The 13,941-nt window shown below is 47.9% G+C and overlaps 1 protein-coding gene across 9 annotated transcripts in view; it reads left to right on the top strand.

The window, feature by feature from the left end:
* Positions 1-13,941, top strand: part of CADPS (calcium dependent secretion activator) — a 227,458-nt gene that overhangs the window by 198,946 nt on the left and 14,571 nt on the right. For all 9 annotated transcript variants that reach the window (XM_075714588.1, XM_075714587.1, XM_075714586.1 and 6 more), the window contains 2 exons: positions 4,086-4,118; positions 7,224-7,331. In XM_075714588.1, coding sequence (XP_075570703.1) covers positions 4,086-4,118; positions 7,224-7,331 — 141 coding nt within the window. The remainder of the gene's footprint in view (positions 1-4,085; positions 4,119-7,223; positions 7,332-13,941) is intronic.

The raw sequence follows: 13,941 nt of genomic DNA, 5'->3' as shown, positions 1-13,941 counted from the left end.
AGAAGGCGCTGCTCTGCAAACTGGGAAGGCTTTCCAAAATCTCTTTCAGGAGTTGTCTTCGCTACTTCTAGTTGTCTGTTGTTTACTACCCTTAGGCCCCTTCTGCTGAGTTTGAGGCAGCTTTGTAGGATCCGTTTGGAAACGGGGATGGTAAGAATGGATGTAGGAAAGCTCACCGGCTGAGGCAAGACACTCTGCTCGCAGGCAGCTGTGTGCACACACGGTCTGGCAGCTTACCGAAACTGCCGTGGCGTTCAAACTAAGCATCACAACTTTTCAGGTGTGCTGCAGGCACTTTGTTCTTCAGAGTAGGAGGGGAAAGGAGGGTGTCCCACTCGCTGCCCCGCAGTGCAGCTCTTCTCCCAGGATAACCCCTGCACGGTTATCTGCCCCAGGGCTGGGCTCGCCCTGCTCGGGGGGATGCAGGGGATGGCTCAGGGTGGATACCTTCCCTCATTCCAGTGCTGCTGACAGGAGACGCTCGTGTGCCAGCAGCAGAGGATGTGGAGGCGGCAGCTTTTCAGGCATCGGAAGTACCAGCATCAGCCCGGGTAGACGGTGTAACGTGCAGCCCTTCCTTCTCCGTGAATCCAAGCTGTTCCTCGGTTGATGCTGCGCTGCTCCCACCACATCCTACTGTTTACGCTGCCGAGTGGTGCTCCCTTTGATTGCTGAGCGAACACCCCGGCCGCGCTCGGGCTCTGGGCGCCCGTGAGGAGGCAGCACGTAGGTGCGTGAGGGTCAGACATCCTCACTCACTCCTCAGACACTGCTGACAACTAACTGCCCCAGCAGCGGCAAAGCGGTCTGCCCCGCTCTGACGGCCCTGCAGTCTTTGAGCCCAGCTCCACAGCTTCAGTTTCCTGAGTTTCCAGCCGGGAAGGTGTGTGCATCCAGACAGTTACTGTGCATCCGTCTACATCCAAATAGTTACTGTGCGTGGTGTGTGCACGTCCCCTGGAAGGTGCTGAGCCCTCGCCCCCAGCAAGGAGGCTGGGTGCACTGCGGAGGAGCAGGATTGCTCCTTTCTGGGCAAGGGACACTTCTCGCTTTGGCCTGCTTGTTTACTGGGAGCCACTGGGCAGCACCAGCCACAAGAGGAGGCTGGGGAACAGCCCCGACCCCTTTGGCATGGGGCTTAGAAAGTCTCCCTTCCCTGCAGTAGTAATGGGATTTGCTGCGTTTAGTCTTTGCAACGATAAATAGAGAAACTCTCTCTTGTTACAGCGTGCTTGCACCACCGCCCACGTTTTCCCTGTCTGAACAAATACAACAAAGTGGTGGTCCAAGCCGCTGAGCTCTAGAAAGCATTAGTCTCCCACCCCCTTCCACCGACTTCTTTCATCGCGTGTTTTCCAGGCGCTCTGCAAGTGACATGTAATCGGGGGTCTTGTGACAGACAGTTTTATCACCTAGTGGGATATCCTCATTTCCAATTCTTGCCTCGAAATTCAAGATAAAATTAATGCATCTGTTGTCCTAATAAATTCTCACTAGCCACTTCTCCTTGCAGAGCACTTTGGGAGGAAAATACCCTTCTAAATTTGGCCAGACTTTTTTTTTTTTTTTCTCCTGTTTGTTGCTACATTTAAGTGCATCTCGGCAGCAGCAGCCCAGGCCCTGGCTGGGCGTCTGCGTGTGCAGATCCACTGAGTCACAGGAATGACAGCTGCTAAAATTCCCTTTAATCTGGATGGCCTCTGTAGGCGGAGAATTGCACCTACGGTAATTAAAACTAAAGACTGCATATTACCTGAGGGAGACAGAAGCAAAAGATCTTATTTTTGTTCTGTGCAAAATTTGTATGGTAAACTGAGACGTTTCATGGCAAAGTCACATACTTTGTGAAAAACGGCAGCCTAGCAAAAATCACACAACATCCGGCAGTTTGGAAATTTCACTAAATGTAGCCAAATCTGAGTTTAAAGAAAAACAAGTAATTATTCTGATTAAAGGGGAGTGGGCAGGAGAAGCAGCTCAGGTTTTTTTGTGGGTGGAGGGGGGAGATCGCAGGAAGCCAACCGAGTTATTCTTGTCTTTGGGGAAGAAGGCAGCTTGAGATGGTGGTGCTAAGCTGGACCTAAGAGCGCTAAATCCACGCTCAGACTGCAGGTTTCCTGGAGTCCTGCCGCATTACTTGATGCCCTGTGTGGTATGTGAAGATACAGGTGCGTGGCATGGCGCAGCCCCGAGCACGGACCCCGGCTTCGGTTCTGTGGGCTGTTGAGCCGCATCGCTTTTCCGAGCTTTCCTCCTGGTTGTTTCCGAGCTTTCCTCCTGGTTGTTTAGCTGTGCTGCTCAGAAAAAGAGCTCGTTTGGAGCTAGCTTGGGTAGCCCTGCCTGCGGCTGCTCCACACCAGCGTGGGTGTGCCGTGACTGCCTGCTCCTCCGGAGCTGCAGCCCTTGGCTGGGCTCCAGCTGCCTTCACGCATGGAGGCTGCGGCTCCTCCGCTCCCGTTTGGCAGGAGCAAGGGATAGCGCTTCACTACCTCCCAAGAAAGTTGTGAGGATAAATGCAGTGAAAGAGCGAGGTGTCCAGACGGCCAGCTGGGAACGGGGATACCTGGAGGAGAGATGAGCGTTTGCTCTTCGCTGGGAGCAAGGGCTTGGCACTGATTTTGCCACCTCCTTTGTCAACTCGTGTGCTGGGACGTGCCCCGTCTCCCTCCATCCCCTCGGAGAGCCGGACCCTGGGTCGCATCGGGGTGGCAGGCGCTCGGCACCCTCCTCCTGCCCTTCCCTCTGTTCTTGCCCCCCGGCTCGGCAGCCCGAGCGCTGGCAATACTTGCAGCGTTCACCTCGGCAATTACCACCAGTCTGGTCTTTTGTATCGCCTCATTGTGCTTAATTATGCACCCCCCACACACACCATATGAGTGCTTCCACCCACTCTCACATTCTGTCTCACACATACATTCATTCTCTCATTCGGGACACATAATTTATTCATCCCAAGATGCAACTGTGTGCGTGTTATATTTAGGCTGTTTTAATGGTAGCTTTAGAAATATTTAAAAGCAGGTGAGCTTTTACACCCAAACAAAGATGGCCGGCAACGCTTACCCTAATTAAAAGCAGAAGCGTTGTGGAAAATCCCAGCCGTACTCTTTCTAGACATGGTGCCTTATGCTACAGTGGGAAAAAGGTCTCTCTGGCCAGCTGGGCACTGCTCGGTTGGAAAAGTTGGCCCTGCCATTGGGGCCACCCCGCCTCCCGTGCCAGGCGATGTGCACCCTGCCACGTGGTAAACCGGAGACAAAGTAAATTTGGGGTCTTGCAGCTCCCACCGGCTTGTGAGGACACTGCAGAGTGCAGCGTCCACCCTCTGATACCCTGCCTCAGATAACATCCTTTAAAAGGGGGAAAAAATGATAGGAAACTCTAATGTAGCTGTTCGTAGTCTGGGAAAGAAAAACTTTGGGGCACTTCTCTATGGTATGGCATGAGCACGCTACCCCAACACGGTCTGTGACCTCCTGCCAGCGTCAGGGCCAGCAAAAAAAGGGAAAAATAACGTCCCAGGCTGCAGCGTGCAATGCCAGGGAAAGCATGCCACACGTGGGACTACGGTCAGGGGACAAAATTAGGGTCCTCTGGGCACTTTCTGGTGGCCGCCCTGGTGCAGGTGCCTGCCAGCCCCGCCGTGCCATTGTGCCCATGCTGCCGGGGGGCTCCCACGGTCCCCGGGATGCGGGTCCGGACGGACGAGACATGCGCTGCCTTCGGAGCCATGTGGCATCGGGCGGAGAACGAGGCCTCCGAAGAAAATAACGATGTCTACTTACGAACCCCATCTTCCCCCACGCGCTGAAGTAGAAGAGGGAGAAGCACAACTCCCACACTATCATCTGTTGCTATTAGAGCTTTAGCAGCAGTAAAGTTACCTCTCCAAAACAACAACAAAAAAAATACCGCCCTTGCCTATTCTTTTAGACAGGAAACATAGTTTTTATCACCCTTTTTCCCCCACTCAGCATTATATTGTCCCAAGTCTTGGCTGGAGAAGCTCTTACAGGTGTTTAAAGAAAAAGCAGAGACCTGAAAACGTCCTGATGGTGTAAACTCTCTTCTTGTTCCTTTTACAGGTGAAGGCTGCTTCCAAATACGTGGATGTACCCGTAAGCACAATTTAAACAACTTCTGTCATAGTAATTTGCATCGTGCTTTGGTTTATGGCATGTGTAGCAACCCACGTTATGCATTAACAGCCAAGTTTGAGCCATGGGCCTTCACACTTCTAACATTTGAACTGGAAAGAATATCTCCATGACGTTAATAATGAGCAGTTACCCTCTTATGGAGACCTACGAGGCTGTTTAGGCAATAATTTGCAGATGGTGTCAAAAAGGTACCATATTTATGCAATTGGCTTGAATCATATTTTAAAAAAAAAGGGAGCAGTGCATTCTGTTAATTCTTCATTTGGACTTGTACAAATACAGTATAATTTCCAAACAAAAAGGTCCAGACATGTTAGAACTGAGCCAACACACATCTAACACATTAGCTAATCTATTTTATTTTTGTTCTTCTAATTGTTGGTTTATTTTACTCTTTCGGAAAACGACTTTTTTATTACTTTGGGGAATTGGTGATGAGCTAGCAACATGTGTTTGGGAAATTGTTAATGAAAATAATTTTTTCCATTTTTCTGTAATTGGTATAGGAAAACTGTACATCGTCTCCTCTAATTAGACCTTGATTCATAAGGAAAAGAGCCCTTAACATTCTTAGACAGAGCACTTAACTTGCCAGAAATTTACATTTAAATTGAGTTGAAGTGTAATATATGAGCGTTGGCTAGAATAAGGGGTTACTGTAACATTTACAGGCAGAAAGATCCTGAGCAATTACAAATGAAAAAAGAGTAGATCTTAATGTACCACACCAGTTCCTGCATCCAGTTAGACCTGGCAGTGTAAATCAAGAATAACTCAGTTGAGTTTGATGACCTGTATGTATAATGTACATTTAATGCGGATGCGATTGCTCTGCATGATCTCACATGGCAACGTGATAAATTTATCAGACATCTTGGACCGCATCATCTGTGTTTGGTGTTTCCATCCCATTAGCCCAAAAGAAAACTTTCCTACCAAATTGCCATATCTTTAGCCCAGCATGAGGAAGACAAACCCTTGAACAGGAAAATATCTTGCTTGGTTTAAAATATCCCAATGCAGAGATCGGCATCCTGTTGTCTTGGAGTAATAGAAACAAGATATTGAAAGCATTAGAAAGAGAGACTCAGAATTCATTTCTAGCCCTAAAGAATGTGGAGATCCTTCAGTTGAAACTCCTAGTCGTTCGAGTGCATCTTAAATATTTAGTAATCAGGAATTTGAGCACAAAAGTTATTTTAAGTAACTTCTAGGGCAAAGCGTGGCCTTCTCTGAGGCCTCTATGTTCCTGGAAAGTAAAGCATCTCTAGGGAAGCAACCTCAGTAAAATGCTGTATAACCCTTTTAAGCTTTTCCAAAAGCATTTTCTCATTGTACAGGAGGTCCTCAGCATTGTGGCTGTGCGGGAGGAGCAGAATCTGCTCCCATCCTCAGAGCCAGTCAGATGCTCTGGTTCTTGCATAAAATAGAGCAGAAATCATTCATCTGGGTTATTTTTTCGTTGTTTCCCCACCTCCCTCTGGCAATGAAGCCATGTTGCAATGGCTTCCTTGACAGCCCCAAAATTTTTGATGAAGTCAACCACCAGCCCCGCACAGCTCCCAGACCTTTGCGGGAGGATGCCTCACGGTCCTTGAGCCACTGGCTTTCCCAGGAAAGAAGGAGAAAGAAAAACCTGTTTTGTTAGAGGTTTCTCTTTCAGAGGACGGAGGGGAAATCCTAGTGTTGAGCAGAAAACCATCAGTTAAATCTAATTCTGCAAACACCGTTGCAATTGTCTGGGTACAAACCAATCCGTTTAATGCCACCTTGAAATGGGCACGATTGGCGTGCTGAAAATTGCTTGAAAGTGTAACACTTGACTACTGCCACATTTGTGTTGTCCTCATTGTTTTTCAAATTAATACCTTGTCATTGTTGCAGTAGGTGTTAAGAAATGTTACTGGCTTCCCAAGGGCCAAGCACTGGCCCTTTGCTTGATAATTGTTTGCTTTGTATTAAAAAAATCCCTTCCTACTGCTTTCCAAACTGTCCTCATTTTCACCCTGGAAATTACACAGATGTGTTAACTAACTTCAATTTACAGCGGCTGACAATCGTATCTTGCAGAGAAATGATACTCTGTGATCTGAGGTAAATCACAGTAATAGAAACTAATGACACTAGTTATTAAAAAACTTACACTGTGCCATGGAAATTTAAGATTTTGTGGCAGCTCTTGTAATGACTCATGTTACAGTATTTTAATGGGTTTCCTTTGAGGTAAGTTTGATTCCAATATATCAAGCCATGTGAACTCAAACAGGATTTTTTTTCTTTTTAAGTATTTTCCCTTCCACCTGCCTCAGTTCCCATTTTCTTTACAGAAATGCTGTTATCCCAAAATCTTGCACGTTTGTAGGTTTCTGTTTAAAATCAGTTAAATTCTGTGGAGAGCCGTAGAGATGTGACAGCATGGGGAGGCTTCCTGCAGTTTAGCAGTGGCTTAAACATTCATGTAGACATATATTCCCTGACTTACCCTTTACCCAATTTGTTCTTAAGAGCAGCACTAAGTGTGAGCTAAAGTCAGGGGTCTAAACAGAAAAAGAAAAGTGATTTTGGCATGCCTTCTGCAACGCCAGCTGCTTACTGCACGCATCCTCACACCGTAGAAGAAGAACCAAGAGCCCAGCTCTGGCTGTTAGCTTTCTACCTTCAGAAACCAGAGGGCTTGCATGGAGAAGATGACCCAAGAAAACAACAAATCCCCAGCCCGACTTGCTGGTTCGCTCATTAGGTCAACAGCACCAAAGGTAGCAAGAGAACTTCCCGGCATCGGTATGTCAAGGAGGAGCTTTATTCCTCTGGCCGGCTTCGCTCTAGGCGAAAGAAGAGAAAGAGCAAGTGTCTTTGCACGATCTGGTGCTGCACACAGTATTTTGCTGGGCAAAGCAGCGGGACGCGGTGTCCGTCAGGTAAGGAAAGGGCGAACTGCAGGAGGACAGCAGGAGATGGAGGAGAAGGAAAAGCAGCGACAAGGCTACACAGAGGAGCTGCCCCCTGCGCCGCTATTCATGTTTTTCTTCTCTCTCTCTCTCTCTTCTTCTCTCCCCCATGCAGAAGCCAGGGATGGATGTTGCTGATGCCTATGTGACATTTGTCCGCCACTCTCAGGATGTCCTGCGTGATAAGGTCAATGAGGAGATGTATATAGAAAGGTTATTTGATGTAAGTAAATGCCTTCTCCTCCTTGGACACCAAGCAGGAGAGACCCAAAATGTGACAAAATAAGACAGGAGGATAAGTCACATTTTGAGAATATTTATTGGTTATAGCTTTAAAAAATAAATAAATCTTTCCTTTCTTTCTGACTAAGGCTCGTATCTGCTCTCTGCCTGCTTTAAATCTCTACTCTAGTCTACTGTGTCTTGGTCTGTCTGTGCGTGGATTTTAAGGGAACAGCATCTTCTCAGAGAGCCCTTTACTATGTTTAAGCTTGTGGAAAATCTTTCTGTAACAGAACATCTTGGTCATTGTTCTCACTGTTAAAATTTGAGCTGGGTTTTTGGCAGATGCGTTTGCTAAGGGCCATCTCTTCTGCACATTTTGCAGTGTGTTTCATTGACAAGCACTCCAAAACTGACAGCAAATGAAGCGTGCTAAATTTTAATTTTAAAAGCTAACCAAAACAGAGCTGATTAGGAACGGACTTTTCATATTTCAGGAGGACCATCTTGTGGTGTCTGACACCAAAGGTAAAGTTGAGACATGGTCTCCTTGATGAAGATGGCATGGTAGGAACTGACCCAGATGTTCAGAGCTATTTTTCTGTTGCACAAGATAAATTCATTGGACTGTAAGAGAACAGTGACCTGTGATGCCCGTTTGTTTTGGATTTGGATGCATGTTAACTGATATCTCTGTTTCTGTTGCTCTTGTTGCGTTATAGCCTTTCTGTCCTTGTAGCTGTTCTATAGCGAAGGTTTTCTGTTGACGGCCAGCCTGTAGCATTAGTGTTTCAGTCTCCTTTAGGGTATTTGTCCATATATTGACTTCTGTTTCAAGCAGCTTCTGTTCCTACTTTCCTTCCTTTCATCTCTCAGCAGTGCCATTTCTCAGTCTCCCGGCTCTGGAACTGTAACAACCTTCCTCGCTTTCTTTACTCGCTCGTTTGCTTCCTCAGTGTGCAGGGAAAGCTGCTTTTTTCCCCAACCAACCTCCTCCTTCACTCGATACCTCTCTTTCTGCGCATTACCTGTCCCTTAGAAACCTCTTCCTCCTTTACAATTCCCACTCTTTCTTTCCCCCGTACCTTATCAGATTAAAATGGAACTTATCTCTCATGTCAAATGTTTTATCACATTATATCAAGTGGCATGAATTAGAGTCAAATAATCTTACTGTGTACATCTACTAGCATGACCCATATCCACTGAGAATGCCTCATTCATGCACGGAGCACAGCAGTGCCTCCTCCGGGCGCCGCGCGTGCTCGCTCCGGGGAGAGTTTGCAGCGCAGAGCACCAGACGCAAATCACCCATCAAGCAGGCATGGGGAGAAAAAACAAAACATAAAACAAAAGACTGTCGCTTCCATCTGCAGCGGGCCTGCGAGTGCATTGCTCGTTTGTGTTGAAATTTATTCCATGAGCAGTTAAATTTCCAGAGCTCATCTGGACTGTTCTTTTCAATGCCCACACTGCCTTTTCCCTCATCCTTTCCCTATGATTCACAGTTGGTGTGTTTGTACCCTTTGGGCCATTATTTCCAATTTTCAAAAGGCTGTAATTAGCACAAATATTGATTTCAGTTTGATCCGCTTGTACTTAGTCTTACCAAGCCTTCTTTTAACCAAATTAATAGTTGACATGGAAAAAAAAAAGAGCAGCTACCTTGGTGGAAAGCAAAAAGTGCAAAACCTTTCTTTCCCTCCCTGTTCTCCTCAAGTCTCCCTGGTCCATCCGGAATAAAATAACCAAGAGTAGGGTTTTTACATTGCTTCTCCTGTTCTGACCCATGCCGGCTGCAGGCAGGAGCTGCAGCGTGTGGGAGCTGTTCCCATTCCTGTTCCCGTTTCAATTCCCATTCCTGTTCCCGTTCCCTGCGCCGGCAGGACGGCGTTGGGACCCGATGCCACTGGCCTCTTCACACGCGTCTCGCGTACGTGAGTGTGCGCCCGCGAGCGGGGCGAGCTGCGGGGCTCTTGGTTAACAAGAAGGGAGGGGGGCGTGCCGAGCCCTAGCCACCCAAAAATTGGAATTATGTTTTGAGCGGTCGTGTATCGTCTGTGCCAGGTTGCGGCTGAAGAAGTGAATTGCCCCTGCGGTGAGCTCTCGGCACGGCTGAGATGCTGGCGGGTCAGCAGCAGCAGGGTTTGAGTACGGGGGGGCCACCCGGGCGCAGCCCCTGCTTGAATCGGTGCTGTGTTCGCCTACGTTTCAGTAAGGACAGGAGCAAATGCTTAAGTTGTCCTGAGCTTGATCTCAGCCACAGTCCTGCAGCCCTTTGCCCCCCTCGCCTAATGCAGCGAAGCAGCGTGGCCACAGGGTCTTTAAGCTCCTTTGGTCTCTGCACCTTGGTCATACTTTCCAAGGACATTTTAGGTGCTAGCTATCTTTTTAATAGGAAAGAGAAGAGGACTAATCAAAAATGGTATTTACGATGCTGAATTAGACTTGGGCCTGGTTTTGTTCTTGTTTCCCCCAGCACAGCAGAGGAGCAATCCTCCTAGCTGCAGTTTCTGCAGGCAATGAGATTATTAACACTTTCGAGGCCGGCTCCTCCACTGGCTTAGTGCAGCGATGCTGGCTCACGCCAGCTAAAAGCTTAGTCCAGTTCTAGGATGTTATATGTTAATACATGCAGCAATGGCAGGTAAACAGCTTAAATCTGCCTGCAGGCAGTTCCTCTGGTCTCAGTAGGATCACGTTAGAGACACTCGCAATAGAGGGCTAAATCCCCTTTCCGTGCAGTGGTGAGTAGGGCAGGAGCAGAGGTGCGCAGTGCAAGGTTGCCTATTGCACGCTCGGTGGGGTTTGCAGCTCCCAGGTTATTCCTAATCCCCACACTTCTCCGCAGTCCTGCCCAGCGTTTCCATTCATTTCCCCTTTGTTTCCTCCCAGGATCAGAGGCTGCAGAGTGCGTTAGACCATCTCCCAACAGAAGCTGGGTTAATATGTCTTTTTTTGGCATTTGCCATGATTTCTTAGCTCAGAAACCATCCCTCTCTCCCTGCATCGCGTGCCCTGCTCACACCTGCAGAGCAGGGCTATGGTCTTCGAGAGATACTGGTGTTTGCGGAAGATTATTGTAATATTTCTGTGTGGTCTGTGTGTTAATCCTCTTAATTCTGCAAATTAGTCAGGGTTTCCCCCCCTCCCTCCCCCCAAAATAGAGTCATCTTAATTTTAAAAATTTGTATTCTTGGGATCATTGAACGAACAGATTGATCGTGGAGTTCTGCTGGTAATCAAAACCTAACTAGCTTTTTGGCAGTGGTGTTTACTGCAGAGTAACATGACTTATTTACTTGGCCTGGCTCACTAATTTGGTAACATTTAAAGCTAAAACACTCTAATAAGGCCCATTGGTAGAGAGCAGTGGTAACAGAAGAGTTTCGGGATAGCATCATAGCATCCTCTCGCTGCGTTCCTGTGCATGGCTGGGTGCTTTGGGATTTAAACCGCTGTGATGTTTTGCACACAATGCCGAAGGATCACAAACTCTGGTAGTGCCTGATGGAAAGTAAGATTTTTATCACTTTTTCCCCAGAGAGGGGGCAGAGTTGACATGCAGAATGTGACAGTCTATAGGAACGATGAGGCAGAGGCAGGCGGGTGTATCTTAGACATCGGAAAATACCTTCGGAGTGATCTCGAGTCTTCAGACCGATCCTGCAAAATTCAGGTCCCCTTTGGCTCAGGGCACTCAGAATTTTATAGGATCAGAGTTTATACATCCGTAATTTTGTCTGAAGGCAGTGGGAGTTTTACTTGTAAGGGTTGTGCCCTTTGGTGGAAGTTATTTATACATGCGTGTATGTGTGTGTATCTTTACACACACCCTTAGATACTCACAGTATAGGTTTCAACCTGTCAGAACATATGTGATCCAGAAAGTCTGTGATTGACTAGTAGATAGTGTGAATGCCAACCTTTCTTCGTCATAAATTGGTAAACACTAATGTAAAACATAGCAAGAATATTTCCTCCCCAGCCACAGGCGAGTAGCACGTACACAAAAGGCTACTGAACGTTGAGCGAGCTCCCCAAGATCCTGTGAATTCCAGCATCCTGATGCAGTCCCTAAATAGCGCAGATGGCATTTTTCTCTCTGATGATTAATTCAATATCTTACCGAAAAAAACAAAAACATGCTTTTGATATGAGAGATCAAAACACCAAGAGAAGCTCCTAAGATTGCAAGGACCTAAAAAAAAATTAATTTATTTTTTTCCTCCTTGTACTTCTTGAAGACACCAGCCTGAGTAGAAGATAAGGATTAAAACAGATGTGCTTAGCGCTAGTTCATCGGCTTAAATCTAGCAGTCTCTGAGATCAGTGATTAAAAAGCCATCTCTAACTTTGATGAAATCCACTGCAACGGTAATACTGTGTCTCTGATCGCCTTCTTATGGGCCTCATGTCTGCCTAAACCGGACATAGAAAACATTTCACTGGAGATGATACATGGATTATATGGGTCAATTATACGCTTAATCTGCCTTCTAGGGATTAAATGTGCCTAGATTGACCCTGCGTATTTGGCTTGTCCTTGGCAGTTATCAGATCAGGAAGGTTGCCTTTACCAAAAAGTCTGGTAAGAACTTAATCACGCAGTGATACAGCCCGCTGAGGTGGCAGTAGTCACAGTGCTTTTTGCAGAAGGCAGTTTTACCACTTCACTGTCACTGTGTATGTTCGGCTTCCTCGAAGGTCTGTGTCACAGCCGGGATACCAGACGGAGTATTTTCTCCTGAAATGAGAAAGCAAACCCATTCATCTCTGCAAGACGGAGGCTTTTTTTTTTTTTTTTTGTCTTGACGGCAGGGTGGGATCGGCGGGGTCCAGGCGAGCATAGGAGGGAGGGCGATGGGGGAGGCCGGGGGTTTGCTCTGCCCTGCGCCATCCTCGGTGCAGAGGGACAGTCACTCCAGGTGCTCTCCCAGCAGTGAAGAAGCCGTGGCTCAGCTGTTAGGGGAGCCGGCGTCTCCTTCCCACCGCCCTCGGGGAGGCACAAGCCCTCAGCTGGGGCTCGAGCGCCAGGTCCCGTCCCTCAGGCTCAGCTCAGTTGGGTTTTTAGGAAGCCCCAGCGATATCCCAAGGCTGATGTTGCAGCCGGTGGGGTTTTGTTGCCTTGCCCCAGCCCAGAGCCCAGCAGGAGTGCCGGGCCTGAGGGCACGGCTCGGGACTCTCCTCGTGTTTCCCAAGGTGGCCGCCCTCGCTGGTAGCTGACTTCTGAATATCAGAGACACGGAGTAATGAGGGTGCAGGGCACTGTGCAAGTCTCAGGCTTCAGCAAAATCCTTGTACCAATCTTCAGGAACGTGACTGAGCGCTTCTCGCTGGTTTACTGGAGGATCCACAGGCAGCTCAGCATATGTTTCAGTACCTACTGATTTGGAGCCCGGTATCACACCTGAGTATACAGAAAAAATTATAAAACACAGACTGACAGCTATATCAGTTAATTCAGCAAGTCCTCTGCAGACACTTAGGCATTAGCTTATTCTTAAAAATTGAAGCTTTTGACTTCAGCAGGGTTACCCACTCGAATTTTGGCAGCTCCTTCAAGGCGTGCTTGCAGGATCATGGCATTTCTTGCTAGAGTCTAAGCCTTGCACAGCACAATCAAATGCCAAAAGAGAGCCCTTTTCACCCTCCCTTCTCCTTCCCTTCCTCAAACCCAAAAGCCTGGTCGTGAGTCAGTGGAGCTACTCACTGTGAGTTAGAATTACTCACAGGAGGACGGGTTGCAGGATCAGGGGAAGAACGGATATCAGACTGTGCGCCGGGCTCCCATCTAATATCTGCTTGCAGCCGCACTCACCGCTTTCTCTTAGACAGACAACAACCTGTTTCCCTCCTACGCAGCTAGACTGCTCATTAGGGCACTAACTCTCTCCCACTCCCATCCTGATATGGCCTCCACTGAGCTATTTCTTCTGCGTTGTTTTTTGCTTTCTTTTTTTCCCCCCTCTCCCCCCCTTTCCGAGTGAGTTGTGAAATGAAGACAATTAGGCAGATTGATCTTGAGGAAGTGCAGCTTGCTTTTTTTCTCCCCGTGCATCTTTGGAGGAGCCGGAGCAGCGCAGCTTTCGCTGCAGAGGCTGCCGCAGCCCTCGGCTGGCTCCGCAGGACTCGGACCAGACCTGGAGCTGGTCCCACTGCAGGGACCTTTGCTGGGAAAAAAAAAAAAAATTAATTGTGATGGCAATTATCCGTATATCTTCTGGGAAGGGACAAATTCTCTCCGTCCTGAGGGGGCACAGCGTGCACCATCCTTCCGCAGCCCCTTTTCCTTCCCACATGGCTGCTCAGAGCCATGCAGGAGCAGGGAGAGGAGCTTAGCACGGCCCTCGCTCATCGGAGCCATCCCTCGTCCTTTTTTACTCCCGTACGTGAGCTTCACGCAGCAGCAAGCATGCACCCGTGCGAGGCCTCCCGCCTCTCCTGCATTCCCCTTAGCAAGGTTTCATTCCTGAAGTGCTCATTTAAGTAGGCTCCATTTAATTTATTTTAGGGAGATTCTTAATAAAATAAGTCCTAGATCTGTCACTGGATTTTACGTGCTCGTAAGGGGTTTTTTTTTCCCCTCCTAACTGTCTTTATCAGAACAG

Source organism: Pelecanus crispus, chromosome 7, assembly GCF_030463565.1.
Source record: "Pelecanus crispus isolate bPelCri1 chromosome 7, bPelCri1.pri, whole genome shotgun sequence".
NCBI classification, from domain to species: domain Eukaryota; kingdom Metazoa; phylum Chordata; class Aves; order Pelecaniformes; family Pelecanidae; genus Pelecanus; species Pelecanus crispus.
The sequence above is the reverse complement of the archived record's forward strand: the minus strand, read 5'-3'. Positions and strand labels throughout refer to the sequence as shown.